General features: G+C 39.8%; 1 protein-coding gene across 3 annotated transcripts in view; it reads left to right on the top strand.

Moving 5' to 3' along the window:
• The first annotated feature begins 6 nt into the window (after nt 1-6).
• AGAP4 (ArfGAP with GTPase domain, ankyrin repeat and PH domain 4) overlaps nt 7-13,643 on the top strand; it is an 18,830-nt gene continuing 5,193 nt past the window's right edge. The window contains exons 1-5 of one of the 3 annotated variants that reach the window (XM_032271613.1): nt 6,041-6,692; nt 6,801-6,917; nt 9,031-9,090; nt 9,487-9,534; nt 11,070-11,104. In XM_032271613.1, coding sequence (XP_032127504.1) covers nt 6,587-6,692; nt 6,801-6,917; nt 9,031-9,090; nt 9,487-9,534; nt 11,070-11,104 — 366 coding nt within the window. In that variant the 5' untranslated portion in view covers nt 6,041-6,586. The other 2 variants (XR_004266157.1, XM_032271612.1) reach the window with 2 other exon arrangements.

Below are 13,643 nucleotides of genomic sequence, written 5' to 3'. Positions count from 1 at the left end.
TCTTCATTTGAACTCTCTCCATCTGATAGCTCTGATGGAACATACATGTGGATGAAGAAGGCTTGGAACCTGTTGGAAATGTCCATCGAGTTGGGAGCTATGAGCCCTCTGAAATGAACAGCATAGTATGTATGGATTTATATACTCTTGGAACGTTTTGTTTACCCTATTGTAGAGAGACTTGTGCTATAATTGATTTTTTTTTAAAGTTTATGAGTTAACTTTACTGCTTTGAGAAATGGGAATTCATGTTTCTTAAGAGCCTATAAAATATCTGACCCTAGTAGGAAATAAAGCATGAGAATATATGACATTTGACTTAAATATACTCAACATGTTTACATATATATTCATCAGCCATACATAAATATGTACATATTATATTAGTAGGTCAATCTATGCCAGTGGTTCTCAAAGTTAGTGAGGAGGAGGAGAGCAATGACAAGAGGTGTTTTTGGTATCTAGTAGGTTGATGGCAGGGATGTTGTTTAACATCCCACAGTGCACAGGACAGAGACCACAATGAATTATTTATCTAGCCTAAGATGACAGTAGTGCTGCTGTTGAGAAACCTTGGCCTGTGCTCTACTGAGGTAACATTGAAGTGCCAACTCTCAGTGGGATAACACAATAAAAGTTTGTTTTTTACTCTTAGAAAGTCTTGTGGGTCTGGACAGCTCTCTAAGGTGGCTGCCTTTAGTGATCTAAGCTGCTTTGATTTTGGGGCTTGACCATCTTTTGAGGTCCCTTCTTGTCACTATGGCAGAGTAAGAGTGCCGGAGGGTCTCACACATATAATTACTTGCTTTGGCCTGCTAGCAACACTTGGCACTTCCATTCATGATCTATTGACCAGAACTAATCATGTGGTCTCACCTAAGTACTAAAGACAGGAAGTATAATCTTCCTGTGTGCCTGGAAGGCAAGGGAACCAGGTATGGGCAAGTGTTAGAAGGCCTACCTTGAATTTATATGTGCATATTTTATGAAACACAGCAAGTAATGTGGATAATATGTCATATAGGTAAAGTATAATTGGTATGTTTAAAGTGACTCATTGCAATTATTCAGTATATAAAATATGATTTTCCAGTAGTTGTATGGGAAAATTGGTAGTCTTTATGGATATATTAAATTCCAAGTGGATTTCAGGTAGTATAATTTTCTATACTCCTATAAACCTTTTATTTTAAAAAGTCATTGTTACCAGAGGCTTAAATAGCACAAACCTTTTTTTAACCTCTATCAACACCTTGTATACAAACATTTAATCTAGAGAGAGTATCTTCCTCTCATTAGATAAAGGAGGCTCAGAAAAGGTAACAGTTTAAACCTTTGTCTTACTAGGACTTTAAAGGCAAACATGATTGACGTGCAAATGAACACGGTGTTCAGCAGATGGCAGCAGTGAACCACTTAGTATCCAACAGTTTTTAGAGGCCAACAATCTTGAGTTTATTGTTTAATCACAAAATAGCTTTCTCTAAAAGAGTTCAGAATGCATCTGGATTGACCTTTAATCCTTAAGATCCATGAGTTTCCTCTTTGTTCAGTAGTTTTATGTATATGGTATGTGAAACAACAAAAACATTCATTCTATGCTTTGGAACAAGACGGTGTTTCTGATCTAAGGGGAAGACAAAGTCTGAGAAAGGACAGAGAACTGATGGCAAAAGTTGAGACCAGTGTGTTGAATTCTCCTGCAGTGATATTGGAGTTACCATTTTTGCTTTGAAGTTCTGTGAATTTTTTGTTTTGTATAAATTTTGGGCTTGTTTTGTTAGGTGTGTGCCTGTTCAGAATTTTTTTTTTTGGTGAATTGGACTTTACATCATCATTTAGTGATCTCTATCTCTAATTAGGTTTTTTGTTGTCAGACTTCTTTTTTCCCAAATATTAATACACCTTACCAGTTTTATTTGTATTTTTACCCTTCTTTTATATCAACCTTTTTGATATATAGCAAATAGTTTATTTTGTTAACATTTTCAATTTGTCTTTTTCTTTTGACTAGTGAGTTTAAGCTTTTAATTTTGCATTTATTGATATCCCTGGAATTTACTCTGCCATCTTATTGTTTTTATTTAAATTGTCCTTCCCCCCCACCCCCAAAGTAGTTTAAAATAGTATCTCTAACTTAACCCAAAGACCTTTAGCATATTCTCACTTTTCTTGGTCTCTACAACACTGCTTCTTTCAGTCCAGGTCAAGATAAGGAGCTTTCACTAGAATATGCCTAAACTGTGTCAGATAGTGACAAATTTAGTTCCACCCACTCTATTTTTTTTTTTTTTTTTTCTTTTTGAGACGGAGTTTCGCTCTTGTTACCCAGGCTGGAGTGCAATGGAGCGATCTCGGCTCACCGCAACCTCCGCCTCCTGGGTTCAGGCAATTCTCCTGCCTCAGCCTCCTGAGTAGCTGGGATTACAGTCATGCACCACCATGCCCAGCTAATTTTTTGTATTTTTAGTAGAGACGGGGTTTCACCATGTTGACCAGGATGGTCTCGATCTCTTGACCTCGTGATCCACCCGCCTCAGCCTCCCAAAGTGCTGGGATTACAGGCGTGAGCCACCGCGCCCGGCCATCCACTATTTATTTCTGCTGACATTGTTTTTATAGTAAGTCTTACTTTTTAAAAGAAACAGTGCCTTCCTGTTCCTTTCAGTCATTCTCTTACTCTGCAAGAACTTTATATAAATTAAACCATAAACATGTACTAGTTTATGTCTGGCTTTTTTTCATTAATATTATGTATTTGTGAGTTGTAGTTTCTTTATTCTTATTGTATCATATTCCTTTGTGTGAAGCTAACTACAACTTATCTTATTGTTCATGGGCATTTAGGTTGGTTCCAGTTTCTGGCTATTAGAGTATGCACTATTGTGAAGATTTTGATGTATGTTTTTATTGGTGAACATTTATTCATTTTTGTTGGGAAAATGTGTAGGAAAGAGATTCCTGGGTTATAGGCTATGCTGCTGTATAAAGATGCTGTCAGTTTTTCAAAGTGATTGTGCCTGTTTACACTCTTCATTGGCAATAAATGAACCGTCCAGAAATTTCACCTTCTTTTCTATACTTGGTGCTTTCCGCCTTTTTGCATTTTTGATATTCTGGAGGGGGTATAGTAGTATTGCATTGAGATTTTGTCTTATATTTTTTGATAACTACTCACAGAGCAACTTCACATATGTTTATTGGGCCATGTGTCTTCTGTTTGGTTGTTCGTATTTTTTCTTAATGATTTGAAAAAATTCTTGATATATTTGGATATAAATCTTTTATTTTTTGTCACTATGTAGATGTTTGTATGCCTGTGTGTATTTACATATTATATATGTAGATTATATTATCTACTGAGAGTTGCTTTAGAAATCTCCTAATAGTGTTTATTGATGATATAACTTACCTATTTTGATATTGTCCAACTATATAGGTTTTCCTTTTATTGTTACCAATTTTTAAAACTGTTTGTGAAGCCTTTTCACATCTTAATATCATGAATATATGTTTCAGTGTTTTACTCTAAAAGCGTAAAAGCTAGGTGCTGCTGTTACAGAAATGAAATCAGACATCATCTCCTTTCCAATGCCTCACAAAAGCAGCCATTCCTGATTCAAAGGCCAGTCTCTTGACCCCGAGTGCTCACTTTTGCAAGCTTTACTTAATGTCGTGTAAATCCCCCTATTCTCCAGGTCTTCTTTCCTTCTAGTTCTCCTTAGTATACACAACCTCTCAAGGCAATCACTTCCATGCCCATGGCTTCAGTTGCTTTCTCTATTCGCTGAGGATAATAGAGTTTTAAATTTAAAATATTAGCTTTATTTTATGTAGGGTCCCTCATTTGCTATAACCATAGATTCAAAGTTACTCCACGAAAGTAATAAAAAATGGTGATATACTTAGCATGTAAATTTTAGGAAATTTCCCCAGTTACTCTTAATGGTTTCATTTAGTATGTGTGTTATTTTTAAAAACGTATGTTGGGATGTCAGAAATGGACTTAGCCTACAGAGATTTATCTTCAACTTTGACCAGAGAGTTCCATTGTAATGTGACACTAAGCGTAAAAATCTGTCTTTTCCTCCTTACCTATTTCTCTTCCTACGTTTTCTGCGAAGAGAAAGGTACAACTCTGTACCCAGTCTTCCCCAGCAGAGCCCAAGCAGCCCTGTTTTTCCCTCTACTTCCCTGCTTTCACATCTCATGACCAAGTACTTCCTATTCTGTCTCCCCAATAATCACAAAATCTTTTTCCTCCACTTTTGTCACTGCCACTGCCTTTAGCATCAGTCTTCCTTTAGATAGTCTCTTAATTGGTCTGTTGCTTCCTTCAGTCCTTCCTTATTATACAGACCACTACACACACATCTGACAGAGACTCTCATCTTTGTATGGTTCAATGACTCAAATTTTCAGAATAAATTTAAAACCACCCCAGCGTCAAATTTGGGGTCAGATAGAGGTGAGTTTGTATCTCAGGTTCATATACTGTCCAGTAGTGTGATCTCAGAAAACTGAACTTCTTAAGCCTTGTGTATCTGCCTACTCTCATTGAGATTTGGGACTGTTTAATACATATGGTGTCTGGCATGTAGAAGGGACTTCATCAGTGTTGAATGAAGAGAAGGCATTTTAAAATTCACATTTAAAAACAAAACAAAACGTTTTTTTAAAAAATATGCCAGTCTATAATGTCACTCCCCCTCCAAGCTTGACTTCTACCTGTACTTTCTGATATGGTTTGGTCATGTCCCCACCCAAATCTCATCTTGAATTGTAATCCCCGTAATCCCCACATGTTGAGGGAAGGACTCAGTGGGAGATAATTGGATTGTGGGGGCAGTTTCCCCCATGCTGTTCTTGTGATAGTGAGTGAGTTCTCATGAGATCTGATGGTTTTATATGTGTTTGACCGTTGCTCCTTCACATGCCCACACTCTTTGGCCTGCCGCCATGTAAGAAGTAACTGCTTTCCCTTCTGCTATGATTGTAAGTTTCCTTAGGCCTCCACAGCCATGTGGAATGTGAGTCAATTAAACTTCTTTCCTTTATAAATTACCCAACCTCAGGTATTTCTTTATAGCAGTGTGAAAATGGAATAATGCACTTTCTGATAATCACGCTTGAGGAATTGGGGAATTCATAGTACCTGAGATCAAATAATGGCCCCAGCCTTGGCAGTCATGTGACCTTGGGGAGATAACATACCTTCTCCATCTCAATGTCGTCTCTAAAACTGGTGAGATTGTTTCTGAGGGTTAAATGAGCATAGCCGACTTGAAACACTGTCAGGCACATACTGCTTGCCAGATGTTCAGTCCCTGCCATGGAAGGAAGAAACAGGGGAGAAAAGGAAGTTGGTAAGTTTTAGCATTTTAGAGCTTGTGGGGACAAGTTAGGTTTCTATTTTGTGGAGAAGGAGGTGGAGGCAGATGGGTCCTAACCTGTCATTCAAGACACACAGCCATAACTCTTTTTTTTTTGAGACAGAGTCTTGCTCTGTCGCCAGGCACCAGGCTGGAGTGCAGTGGCGTGATCTCGGATTACTGCAACCTCCACCTCCTGGGTTCACGCAATTCTCTTGCCTCAGCCTCCCGAGTAGCTGGGACTACTGGCATGTGCCACCATGTCCAGCTAGCTAATTTTTTTGTATTTTTAGTAGAGACGGGGTTTCACCATGTTGGCCAGGATGGTCTCGATCTCTTGACATAGTGATCCCCCAGCCTCGCACTCCCGAAGTGCTGGGATTACAGTAGTGAGCCACCAGGCTTGGCCCACACAGCCATAACTCTTTAGTGAGAGTAAAGCTAGGGCCCCAGGGATTGCTGTGGTCAGGTTGCAGATAAAAACTACCACTCATTAGAAGACGGGAGAGGAGTATTTCATTACAAAAGCACTGAACAATTCAGGTGTATCTACATTGAGTCAACAAATAAAAGTTGAACTTGGTTGCCAATGGGACCCATTCTGCTAACTGAGACTTTGTATAGAACTCTTAGAGGAAGATGGCTTCCTGTAATGAACCACCCTGTTTTTAGGACTACAAATCTCAGGAAGCTGGTGGGTGATGAATGAAAACCTTAGTCCCACTGGCACTGCAGGAGGGCCAGGAGAGCAGTGGCATCATAAGCCACAGGGTGGGGCAGCCCAGGCAGTGGGGGAGGGGCGACAGCCATACTGGGGCATTGTGAGGTGTGGGGAGGGGCATTGTGAGTCAGACCTTGGCTTGGCTTCCACCTGGGCCAGTGGGCTTCAGTCTGTAGGTGACTGCAGAAGGAGCAGCAGCTCCTTTTGTACTCTCTTCAGGCAGTTGTTGTATCTCTCAGCGCTTGTTGGGTTCCCAACCTATTAAATTAGCCATCTGTTTTTGACCCTCCCAGACAAGTCAACTCAGGAGAGGCGGCAGGGTGCGGGCCTTGGCCCGAGCCCCGGCTGGGGCCGGGCTGTGGGGTGGGCAGGCGAGCCGCAGGCAGGACCATCTCTGAAAGTGCGGCATAGCCTCGGCCTAGGGCAGCAGGAGTGCCTGGCCAACACTGTGAGCGGAGGTACAGGTGGCAGCAGACAGGAGTAGAGGTGCCCAATGGGGAGCATACTGAGCTGCTGTGTGTGCCCCAAGTTCTGCCAAGAGTTGGACCTGGATGAGGGGTCAGGGCGTCCTCCAGAATCTGAAATCTGTGAGGCAGCAGGTGAGGACACGACAGCAGCTGAGGACGCGACAGCAGCTGAGGACACCGCAGCACCTGAGGACGCGGCAGCAGCTGAGGACGCGGCAGCACCTGAGGACGCGGCAGCACCTGAGGACACCACAGCAGCAGTGCCCACGGCTGCTGCCGTAGAAACTGCCGAGTTGACTGTTGAAGCTGGTGAGGGCCATCCTGTGCACGACATCTGTGATGGGGAGATGCCTGAAGGTAAGGAGGTGATGGTACCATCTGCCCTGGCCACCCCTCTGGCTGCTACTGTCTTCAAGGTCCCCTGGGGGGCATCCCCTACCTCAGGCTCCTTTTTGCCTGCAGCCAGTTTTTCCCAGGGCTGGTCAGAAACAAAGGCTGGCTCTGCCTTGTGTTCCTTTTTCCACTGCTTAGTCTTTCTCCACAGAGTCCAGTCAATTTCTTTTCTCCTTCCAAACACCCAGTTCTTGCTCGCTCATCTCATTCTCTCAGGCTGGCCTGAGACCATTTATTTATGTCTCTTCTTGTCTGCAGCTCTGTTTATTATTCTGTGGGATTTTGTTGAGGCTTTTTTTGGAATATTCTCTTCCTTTTTTCACTAAAAACTCAAATACCCCAACTTTCCAGTACCCATCTCATTCTTCTTTCGTACCTATCCAGATGGTACCTAAGTGAAGGAACCAGGTAAGTGCTTAGTTACTTCCTTCGTTAAAGTAGCTAAATCTCAGGACAATTCATACTGAAGTATTTGGGGATTTCTTCTTTGAAATCAGAATGAAGTTTGCCGTGGGAGAGATGATAGGATATTCTTGATGGGTTGCTTTAAGTCACCTTGATAGGTGCTTATTGTTTTCTAACTGTAATTTGAACACAAAAGGAAAGAAAACGAGAGGGTGCTTAAAGTAATTGTGAAAGGTGTGAAATGTCATGGCCAGGGCTGCAGGAAAATGGGTGTTTGTTTTCCCCCAAAGGAATTTACCTCTGAGGCTCTGATGACTTTAAATTTCTTACCTTAACACCAAATGTGTCTCCAGATTTATTCAGGTGAATTAACAGACTTTATTTACCTCCCTGTTCTAAAAGAGAGGTAGGGATGGTTCGTGGTCAAAACTTTCAAAAGACATGAAATGTCAACGTAGACTTTTAAAGTGTGACATAAAGATTGAAGGTTAAAACTGTGGAGAGTGTTTGTTGCCATGGCTCTTCCTTTGTCCTTCCCCCGCCTGACAATAGCATCTTGTTCAAAGATAAGAAAGTAAAGCATAAGAAGCTGGAAGCCATCATTCTCAGCAAACTAACACAGGAACAAAAACCAGCCCCACATATTCTCTCTCAAAGTGGTAGTTGAATAATGAGAACACATGGACACAGAGAGGGGAACGTCACACACTGGGGGATTCATTGTGGGGTGGGGTGTAAGGGGACGGAGAACATTAGGACAAACACCTAATGCATGTGGGGTTTAAAACCTCGATGATGCGTTTATAAGTACAGCAAACCACCAGGGCACATGTATATGTATGTAACAAAGCTGCACGTTCTGCACATGTATCTCAGAACTTAAAGTAAAAAAAAACAAAACAACAAAAAAAAACAACTTTGGTTGGGCTCTTAGTTTTTTTCAGAGGTAGAATAATTAAGACTCATCAATGTGACTTTGTAACTTGGAGTACTATACTCACTTTTCAAGATGTTTAAGAATTTTGAATAAACAAATATATTATGTGAATTCATTATACCTTTATACACAAAATGTGTAAGTACTTGTGTAAACTTATACTCTGGTTGCTGGTGTAAGGAAAGCCTGTGAGTGATTTTACACACCAATTCATAGATGGGTGGTGTTGGATTAGAGAACAACAAAGGCTCTTTATTGTTATTCTTTAGGATTGCAATACAGTTTATGCATGTCTCTTTTGGCCCCTTCCAATACAAAGAAGGCTTGTGTATGTTCTCCATATGTGTTGCTAATGAAGAAATGAAGACAGAGATCTCACATGACTATGGAAGACAGCTGCACAACAGAACTAAGGTTCTGTGTCTTCAGAATGAAATGGAAGTGACAAATATGCTGAATTTACTTTTTTTTTTTTTTTAAATAAAAAAGAGTCTCACTATGTTAACTCATCCTGGCCTAAATTCCTGACTTGGGTTCAAGGGATTTTCTTATCTCATTCTCCTGAGTAGCTGGGAGTACAGGCATGTGCCACCTTGTCTGGCTTCGTCTTATGTCTATACATTCATTTCAATGGATAAGAATAAAAGTAGAGGTATTAAAATGGCCTCCTTGTAGAATAAATGAGTTGATAAATTGTTGTAATGATGACATCTTTTTTCTTTTCTCTCTGTATAGATAGGGCTTTGGAGTCTGACCCTTCTGATCATCCAGAAGCTAAGAAATCTCAAGGAGATGGTGAGACAACATTGTTTTTTTCCACAAAGAAAAAGAGTGAAAACTCTTGTTTGATGAGGTGTATAATACAAAGTGTTTAGCAAAACTCATTCGTTTAAATTTTTAAAATTTTCACATATTCACTTGTGTTATTTTAACACGTGATATACTTTCCTTTGGTTGTTATCATGCTAGTGAAAACATGTCAACTTTTTGTTTACACAGTTTCCCATCTTTTTATCAACACAATTTGTCATGTAATGGAGGAGTCTTAGATTTATCTTTATGTTTAATTCTTTGTCCCTCTTCCCAATGGATAAGAATAAAAGTAGAGGTAGTGAAATGGCTTCCTTGTCGAATAAATGAGTTGATAAATTGTTATAAGTGATTACATATTTTTTCTTTCTCTCTGTATAGATGTGGCATTAGAGTCCAGCCCTTCTGAAGCAAGGACATCCCAAACAGATAGTGAGACAACATTGTTTTTTCCGCCAAGAAAAAGAGTGAAAAATCTTGTTTGATCAGATGTATTATAAAAAGTATTTAGAAAAACTCATATTATCCGACACAGTGGGAGGTCTCTTTCCCCTCCTGGATTTCCCCTCTGGGGTCCCGCTTCCACACACTCTCTCTTGTGGAAGTTTTCTCTCTCCTCTGTTTCTCTCCCTCTCTCTAAATATATCACTTCTCTGCACATAAACAAACAAAAAGAAAAACTCATATTGGTTTAATACCAGAATGAGAATTTGCTTCTTACCATGGGAATGGCACCAAGCCATTCATAAGGAATGCTCCTATTACCCAAACACTTCTTACTCGGCCCTATCCTCGGCATTAAGGGTCCCATTTTAACATGAGATTTGGAGAGGGAGGCATATTCAAACCATATCAGAGGTGTATTTCCCAGTTCCTTCCAGAGACATGGGCTTCTCACACCTGGAGAGCATGAAAGCAGAAAAAAGAAAAGCGATTCCATGCCTCTCACACTTCAGTGATAGGAATGTTTGCCTACAAGGCCGTTCCAGCATTAAAGGTGGAGGCAGTGTAGGAAACAAAGCATGGCCCAAGTCCATCTTGGAGCTTTTATTATTCTGGCTTTTTTTTTGCTGCAGACACCATATCCAAATTAGGTTTGTCTACTTATTTTAAGACGTAAATTTGGCTGGGTGCAGTGGCTCATGCCTGTAATCCCAGCACTTTGGGAGGCGGAGGTGAGTGGATCATGAGGTCAGGAGTTCGAGACCAGCCTGTACAAAATGCTGAAACCCCGTCTCTACTAAAACAAAAACTAGCCAGGCATGGTGGGGTGCACCTCTAATCCCAGTTACTCAGAGGCTGAGGCAGGAGAATTGTTTGAACCCTGAAGGCAGAGGTTGCAGTAAGCCAAGGTCACACCATTGCACTCCAGCCTGGGTGACAGAAGAACAAACAAACAAAAGATTAAATTTAAGATAGGTTACTTTTCAGTTGTGTAAAGACCCTGTTTTTGTTTGTTTTGTTTGTAGCAACATATTAGTAGATGACCACCGATTGTGGTTGGAGAGGCTTACAGGGATTCTGGTGCATCTAGAGATAAGTGCCTGGCCAGGAAGTAGTTCTTAGAGCTGTAAGCTCTTAGATTCCGGTAATTAAGCTACGTGTAAATGCAGAATGGGAGAATACTAACGGATCATGGCTCATATATGCAACCATTAAATTTTTTAATTAGCAGAATTTTTCATCTGGCCTAATTTTTGTGCCCTTTTGTACATGAGTATTCTTTCACTCGTATGTATGAAAACAGAAAGCAAACTAGGTCAAAAAGTAAATCTATGTTATTACATTTTACTTTATGAGATTTTTCATGCCAGAGAGTTTAAATTATAAATTGTTGAAATTAATTTTCTTAAATGGAATTTTCTCTGATTGTACATAGGAGTAGTCAGTAAGATGTTAACAACTACTTTTATTTTATATTATTTGTGTCAGAAGTGACCTTTTTTTTTTTCTTTCATTCTTAGCAGAAGAAATAGGAGAAAACAGCAGTACAAACCATGTAAGTAAACAGTCAAAAAGTTGAGAAATTGATAGTTTGATATAAAAGTATATCTCTCTTCATTCCTTTAAATTATAATAGGGACCCAGTGGTGACAGCATGGACCTCGTTTCGTGGATTTTTGAATCTCTTCTACCTTCCTATCAAATTTATCCCAAAAAGTCTTCAGCTTAGTGTGCCCACCTTTTAAGGATTGCTGACACTCAAGTTAAATTTCAATAGTTGGTTGTGGTATAAAGATCTGCTTTAAATATTTAATCTTATTTTTAATGAAATAACAAAAATAGAAGAGCTAAGTTAATTGTCAGTATGGTCTTTGTAGCACACTTTTTAATTCAGTCAGTAATATTGACATGATTATGACTATTCTGCACTTCTTCTGGATCATTTTTTTTTCCTAGCCTATGCTGGTTTATCCAGCCAAATGCAGTAAGTAGCCTCTGGATGGCCTGTCACTTTATTGAAAAATAATAATTATTGTTAAGTTATATTTTACATCTAATTTACATTTTATATCCATTATTTTTTAGCACGAAGCTAATTTTCTGACTGTATTCATTTGCCTGTTTTCTAACAGCTGATCCCCGTCCCCTCCACCCGCCAAGTGTTATAGCATTTATCATGTGCCTTTCACAGATATTTTCCGTCTGATAAAACATATCTGTTGCTCTTTGTTTTTGGCGGGTGGTGGGCAGCTTTCTTTGGCCTTTTGTCATCCTAGTTCAGTATAGAGAGGCTTTCCCTAGATATGCTTGATGTCTTAGTCTATCTGTGCTATCTCTTTAAAGTCTTTTGGGATCTCACATAACTGCCGCCTTGTGTGGGATCGCCTGAGTCCTAGATTCTGTGTTTCCATCTGGCCTGTTATCTTCTCTAGTTGTACTTATGCACACTCCTGGGCAGAGATGTTTAGAGATCTGACCAGGCTTAAAATTCTTCTTCCTTGTTAGAGAGTAAACTTCTAGGTTGAATCTAAATTTTATGGTTCTGAAGATAGTCTGCAATTGTGCTCTCATCACAGTGTTGTTCTTGAATCTATTGCCATTGTGTGACACGTTATTTATAACCGCGTTTTATGTATTTTTGGAAGCTTTTTCAGAGCTTTTCTGTCTCTGAGATTCTGAAATTTCATAATAACAGCGTGGCAGGCGATCTTTTCATTTTATTGAGGCTACTAAGTCTGCAGACTCTCTGTTTTTGAGAATGTTTTTTATTTTCTCTGTTACTTTTTTCTGATAGTCGTGTTAATCAGTCGCTAGTCTGCTTAGACCAGTAGACCTGCTATGGTTTCCAATTTTTCCCCTTCAGTTTTTTTCAGTTTGTCTTTTTATTCTACATCTGGGATATGCTATGAGTTTATCCTCTACTATATCTATTGAATATTATATATTTTTAGAGTGTTTTAACATTTTTTTAAAAGTTTTGCTCCTGATTTTGACTGGTCCCATGAATTTTGTGTGTGTTGTTTCATTCTCTCTTGTTGGAGGCTTTTCTCCATTGTGTGGTGGTCTCTGGCTTGCTTGCTTGATTTGGAAGCACGACTTCTGTTAACTGATGGCACTCAGTGTGAGGTTGTGGAAGCAACTAGCTTTTCATTGGGAGACCTCAGTGTATTATCTGGGGATCTTTATTCGAGACAGTTTAGTTTCTTGAGAATGTTCTCCCAAGTTTCTGCCTGGCTACTTGCTTTCCAAAAGCAGAGTTAGGGAAGAAATTTGGAGTTCCATTTTTGGTGTATAGTTTTCTTTATATCTCAGGTTTAATCTATGGTAGTTGGGAGCCAGAAATTCTCAGGTTTGGTATATCCAGGGAACACACATCTAAGTTTCTGATCAGATGGGAGAACAGGTGGACGTGAGTCTCTAACCACAGATTTTCAACTGACCTTGGTGGCTTTGTTTTACATTTTGCACTACTTTTCAAGGTGCTATTTGCCTCTAAGTTCACAGCTCGCCTTTAGTTCTGCAAGACAAAGGGCTCGCTTCTGTTGCAGTCACTTTCTCTTTTTTTTTTTTTTTGAGACAGAGTCTTGTCACCTGGGCTGGAGTGCAATGGTGAGATCTCAGCTCACTGCAACCTCCGCCTCCTGGGTTCAAGCAATTCTTTGCCTCAGCCTCCTGAGTAGCTGGGATTACAGGCACCTGCCATCACAGCCAGCTGATTTTTGTATTTTTAGTAGAGATGGGGTTTCCCCATCTTGGCCAGGCTCGTCCTGAACTCCTTGGCCTCCCAAAGTGGTAGGATTATAGGTGTGAACCTCCTCACCCGGCCTCCAGTCACTTTCTTAGGCATCATAGTTGTGCTTCTGTGTTATTTACCACTCCTTTACCTACTTTTTATGTTTCAGCATTTATTAAAAATTATCTCTTTTGAACCTTCTCTCCTGGTGCTGTGCGTAACCTTTATTTTGTGACTAATGAGATGCCTAGAGGGAGAGGAAATAAATTTGTGATCGATCTATTACATTTAATCCAAATTTAGGACCTATATTTAAATGCAAATCAAAGCTTAATTTCTTTTTTTTTTTTTTTTTTTTTTT

The sequence above is a fragment of the Sapajus apella genome, unplaced genomic scaffold (genome assembly GCF_009761245.1).
Source record: "Sapajus apella isolate SASKATOON/1434 unplaced genomic scaffold, GSC_monkey_1.0 scaffold243, whole genome shotgun sequence".
In the NCBI taxonomy this organism is placed as follows: Eukaryota; Metazoa; Chordata; class Mammalia; order Primates; family Cebidae; genus Sapajus; species Sapajus apella.
The sequence above is the reverse complement of the archived record's forward strand: the minus strand, read 5'-3'. Positions and strand labels throughout refer to the sequence as shown.